Source organism: Arachis ipaensis, chromosome B07 (genome assembly GCF_000816755.2).
Source record: "Arachis ipaensis cultivar K30076 chromosome B07, Araip1.1, whole genome shotgun sequence".
NCBI lineage: Eukaryota > Viridiplantae > Streptophyta > Magnoliopsida > Fabales > Fabaceae > Arachis > Arachis ipaensis.
In genome coordinates this window covers 18,636,767-18,642,369 of record NC_029791.2, presented here as the reverse complement: position 1 = coordinate 18,642,369, position 5,603 = coordinate 18,636,767, and the positions used below count along the sequence as shown (strand labels likewise).

The window sequence follows — 5,603 nt, the reverse complement described above, 5'->3', positions numbered from 1 at the left end:
TGTGTGTATAATTGTATATATGTATGTTTATGTGACATATTCTATATTTTATTTTGCTCAAACCTTAGGTGTATTTTTTATTTTGTTTTTGAAATCTCTGTAGGGACTTGCAAAACAATGAGCTCAACACCATATCAGGAAGTACTACTCTTCCTCCAAATGTCACACTCCAGTATGTTCCTAAACTCACTGTTGCAATTTAAACTTATATATATATGAGGGTAGTGAAGACTAGAGTGTTTCATCTTATTGCATAGTAAAAATAAGGAAAATTATACTGAACTCCCTGAGATTTCATCTAATTCTTGTTTAAGGGAGGTTCATGTTATGTTTACATATGTGTTTAGTATTATACTTTAGGAAAAATGGAAAGTACTTAAATAAATCTTAGGCGAAGTCGATGAATGTTTAAAGGTTTTGGTTGAATTTTACCAAATTTCTAGAGATACAACAGTAATTTATCCTAAAAATAATACTCCCTCGGATCCAAAAGATCTGTGTATAATTATAACTTGACAGTTATATTGGATCCGAGGGAGCATAAACATCATTAGTGATTTTTACTGGTCACATTACTGCTTTTCAGGCTTGGGGGAAATCCTCTATGCAAAAATAACAGCTTTGCTAAGTTCTGTGGATCTCAAGGTGTAACCGGCGGGAATGGTAGCTCCGGCGTTAACTGTCCCGGTGAACCATGCTCCCCTCCTTATGAGTACTCTGTGGACTGTGTCTGTTCAGCTCCATTGTATGTTGATTACAGATTGAAAAGTCCAGGATTTGGATCAGATTTCCCTGCATACATGAGTAACTTTCAAACATACCTCACTGATGGATTGAAAGTTGAGACTAATCAGCTGCACATTACTGATTATGAATGGGAAGAAGGGCCTCGGTTGCGAATGAACTTGAAGGTTTTTCCTGCAACTGTTAACAACACCACAACTAATCAGAAGTTCAATGATAGCGAGTATTCGCGGATTAGAAGCACGTTGACAGGGTGGAATATTAGTGACAGTGACTTGTTTGGGCCTTATGAACTTATGGATCTTCCTCCTTATAGTCAGGGTAAGCTAATGGAATAGTGATTTGAATAATACTACTTTGTTTCATTTAAAAGTCAATCAAATACTTTACCATGCTCCACCAAAACAAAAATACTTTAACAAGATTGCATGTTTCTAGAAGTTAATCTGTATTTAGAGTGATCATAAGTTAAGTGTAGCAGAAGTGAAGATGCTGAGATGGATGAAATGGTCATATATGTGTAGACAAAATAAAAAACGAATATATAAGAGAGCAAGTTGGAGTAGCACCTATTATAGAAAGAATGGCAGTGGTATGGACATGTGAGAAGAAGATCGGCAGAGTATTCGTTTAGGAGGGTGGATGAGATAAAAAGTGGACAGTGGGCGAATGGTAGAGGAATATCCAAAAAAAACTATACATGAGGTGGTTAAAGGAGATCTACGTGTAAACAGTTTTCCTGTATAAATGATACATTATATGCTTCAATGGTGCCTAGTGGGATAATACTTTGTTGTTGTAATTTGTATCTAGAGAACTCTCATGATAAAATTGTCTTATGGTTACTAAGGTACTGGTTTTTGTTGCCACAGTGATTGTGGTGTCTTCAGGTTCAGGGCTAAGCAAAGGTGCACTGGCTGGAATAATCTTAGGTTCAATTGCGGTAGCAGTTACATTATCTGCAATTGTTTCCCTTCTTATATTGAGAATCAGATTGAGAGATTATCGTATACTTTCCAAACGGCAACATGGTGGTAGGTACCTTATAACGAGATTAAGTATCTGTATTAGTCCTTTCGTTTATCTGTAATGAGAAGTCTAGATTGACTTAATCACATTCATGAAAATGTATCTTAACAACAGGAACAAGGATCTCAATAAAAATTGAAGGTGTGAGGGTATTTGTTTTTGAAGAGTTGGCAGCAGCAACTAATAATTTCAGTGAGTCTTCTCAAGTTGGACGCGGCGGGTATGGGAAGGTTTATAAAGGCATTCTTGCTGACGGCACTGCTGTCGCCATAAAACGTGCACAGGAAGGATCACTGCAAGGTGAGAGGGAGTTTCTTACAGAAATACAGTTGCTGTCACGGCTGCATCACCGAAACCTTGTGTCTCTAATTGGATATTGTGATGAAGAGGGTGAACAGGTAACACTCATTATAATCTGTTTTACCAAGTTCTTAAGTTATTGGCAGATTTAATTTACCTTAAAGTTCCATTAGCTTGCTGTTCATATGGACTATATGAGACTATGATTTGAATTAACAAAATGATATTGAAATTGAAAATGTTTCATCAAAAAGAACGTAGTAGTGCATAAAAGACAAAACAACTTCCCCTGAATATTTGAAAAAAACACACACCCTAGTGAGTTTCTGTTGTTGTGACTTGTTATTGCAGATGCTGGTTTACGAATATATGCCGAACGGAACGCTAAGGGATCACCTCTCGCGTACACCTAATCCTCTTATCAACTAAATTTTCTGTGTTGTGACTTTGATATCTTTGTATGTAGCCTCACCTAATTAATTATTCATGACAGCTTATTCAAGAACACCTCTGAGTTTTACAATGAGAATGAAGATTGCTCTAGGATCAGCTAAAGGTCTTTTGTATCTACACACAGAAGCTGATCCTCCAATATTCCACAGAGATGTCAAGGCCAGTAATATACTATTGGACTCTAAGTTCAATGCAAAGGTTGCTGATTTTGGACTTTCGCGACTCGCCCCGGTGCCAGATGTCGAAGGAGTTGTGCCTGGTCATGTATCTACAGTGGTAAAAGGGACCCCGGTAAGGCTTTCGTACATTGTGTGCATTAAGAAATGAAATGGACAAAACAACTTGATTAAGGTTTTTATTTTCCCCCTAAGAAAAGTGACTAATGAGTAAAGGGCGAACACACATTTTTATTGATCAATAATCAAAGCAATGGGAACTAGAAAAAAATTGCTTTTCAGGTGTGCTTAAATCAAACTATGTTCTTAATATCAATGATTCTATTGGTTTGTTCACTGGTTTAATCATGCAGGGTTACCTTGATCCGGAGTATTTCTTAACTCGCAAGTTAACAGACAAGAGTGATGTTTATAGTCTTGGTGTCGTGTTTCTGGAAATTGCAACCGGAAGGGCACCATCAGTCACTATCAAAATAATCTATATAACTTATCATGTCAGTCTTCCTAAATTATGATAGTATAATACTTTGGAATTTGATTTTCTTTTTATTTTTGAATTTATTTTCAGGTTACTTTGGATTACCAATCCGGCGGTCTAGTTGCAGTTATCGATGAACGCATGGGGCCTTGTCCTTCAGAATGTGTGCAACCATTTTTGACATTGGCTCTAAAGTGTTGCGAAGATGCGCCAGACGAAAGGCCTAAGATGGCAGAAGTGGTTAGAGAGCTTGAAAACATTTGGTCCATGATTCCTGAGTCTAATGGCAAAGTAGCTGAATATGTTAGCAGTGATTCAGGAACATTATTCAGTTCACAACCTTCATCATCCACCGCTTTTGCATCCGTAGAAATTTCTGGCAGTGATCTTATTAGTGGAGATATTCCAACCATCAAGCCAAGATAAAAAGTTACCGTGTAAATTGAACTAATGCATATATAATACTTTTAATAAATTGTTTTTGTTCATTCTTTTTTTGTAAGATAAATTAACAGAGGAGTGGCTATTAATGTATCAATTTTGTAGGTTGTACAAATATTATATGTATTTGTTATGAATGCTCTAAACTATAAATTATTATATGTAATGGTTATGTTAGGTAGTCAAAGAGTAATTATAATATAAAAATGTAACGTACAAATTTGTATTATTTTGATAAGCAAGTGACATACACTTCTTTATCACTTACTCTCTTTATCATCTGTCCTTTTTCTATGTATTTGGAGTTGTTCGGTAGGTCGTCTTACCGGACGGTTCGGGTTGTTGGGTGAGTGTGAAGAGGGGTCTCCGGCTCAGTCTAGATTCTGGGAACGATTTGCGTTGACTGCCGATTTGTCGAGCTCTTTGCGAAGTAAGGGGGTGTCACCTGCAATGACACTCCGACGCCCAAGTCAGTAGATTGTATAGGTGATGCGAAAGCTGAGAATAGGGTGACGTACCTTGGGGGAGGGGTAGGACATTCCCCATATATACCTTGTCAGGAGTGGGTCCCACGAAGGTAGACCCACCTTCCTCGAAGCTTTCCAATACAGCTATAGCAGTGAGCTGTAGAGGATGCGTGTCCGGGTCGACTTCCGGGTGTCTCACGCCCATGCGTTCGGGTCGGGTGACCCGTGGATCGGGTCAGTAAGCACGTCGTTTGGGCCGGGCCGTAACAGTGCCCCCAACGCGCCAGCAATGGCCGTCAGTGCCGTTGGTGACGCGTCATATTCTCCCCTGCACATTGTCGCTTGGTCGGCCGCTCGTGGAGGGGACGCGCTTCTTGTGCGAGTGAGTCTGCTCCTTGTCGTTGGGATAACCTTTGTCGCCTCGTTCCTTACAGTAGGCATTTAATGCTCATAATGGGTTATTTCAAACGCTGCGAGTAAAGACTGTTTTGTCCTTGCCTTTCGCGCTTCTTGAGTTAGTTTTCTAACTCCCCCCAGTTTTGCGTTCCATTTTCTCTTCAGTGCCTGATTCTTTTCTACTTCCATCTTTTTCCCTCTCGAATTTCCTACTGCGATTTCTGTATCCTTGTGCATTCGCTCTTTCTTACTTCCTTTCGAATCCTTGCAATTGTCCTGGTAAGCACTCGTCCCTCGCTCTCTGTTCCATGTTTATTTTATCTTCATTGTCTATGCTCCTGTATGCATGCTGCTCTCCTGATTTGACTTGTATGTTGGATGACATTAGTGTTAGGTAGGTGCATTAGGGGGGGTTACCATTCCATGGTATTAGTTTTTAGGTTTTTACTTAGGATTTGCTTCGGCCATGCTTGGTTGCAGTTATTGAATAGGCTAAATGTAGTTTCTGGACCTTTTTCGAACTCCCGACCTCGTAGACTAACTGAGTGGTGCCCCCACTGTAGGTATGGCCCCACGTCACGTTACACGAGGTTCCACCTCAAGCGCGGCTTACGACCAGTACGCTTGGGTGACTTCCGACGTGAAGGATTCCCCAAACCAAATGGGTGAGGAGGAGCTGACCGAGTTCCGCCAAGCCGAGTACTTGTGCGGCGGGACCGATGAGGAATCTAATTACGATGTTTTCGTCCCCGCCCCTCACGAACGGATATACGAACTCAACCCCCACTCCCCCCGAGTTGCCGACTGGATCTGGTTCTACAAGGCAATGTTTACCCAATTGGGGGTTCGCCTTCCTTTTTCTTCTTTCCAAATGGCGCTCCTTAACCGGTGTTCCGTGGCGCCATCGCAGTTGCATCCGAATAGTTGGGCTTCCATCCGCTGTTTCGAGATGGTGTGTGAATATTTAGAGCTGCCGGTATCTGTCAACGTTTTTCTTTATCTCTTTAACCTTACGAATCCTTCCAAAGAAGGGAAAGCAAGGAAAGGGTTCATGTCCTTCTAGTCTGCCCAGGGTCGGAGGAATTTTGGCTTGTTTGAGGACTCTTACCACGGGTTCAA

General features: G+C 40.5%; 1 protein-coding gene across 3 annotated transcripts in view; it reads left to right on the top strand.

Annotated features, from left to right (window-relative positions):
• LOC107609887 (probable LRR receptor-like serine/threonine-protein kinase At1g06840) overlaps nucleotides 1-3,793 on the top strand; it is a 9,585-nt gene extending 5,792 nt beyond the window's left edge. For 2 of the 3 annotated variants that reach the window (XM_021107446.1, XM_021107447.1), the window contains 8 exons: nucleotides 104-172; nucleotides 587-1,065; nucleotides 1,617-1,778; nucleotides 1,888-2,171; nucleotides 2,425-2,476; nucleotides 2,567-2,817; nucleotides 3,056-3,188; nucleotides 3,268-3,793. In XM_021107446.1, coding sequence (XP_020963105.1) covers nucleotides 104-172; nucleotides 587-1,065; nucleotides 1,617-1,778; nucleotides 1,888-2,171; nucleotides 2,425-2,476; nucleotides 2,567-2,817; nucleotides 3,056-3,188; nucleotides 3,268-3,317 — 1,480 coding nt within the window. In that variant the 3' untranslated portion in view covers nucleotides 3,318-3,793. Of the gene's footprint in view, nucleotides 1-103; nucleotides 173-586; nucleotides 1,066-1,616; nucleotides 1,779-1,887; nucleotides 2,172-2,424; nucleotides 2,477-2,566; nucleotides 2,818-3,055; nucleotides 3,197-3,267 lie in introns of all 3 variants that reach the window. The other variant, XM_016311942.2, reaches the window with a different exon arrangement.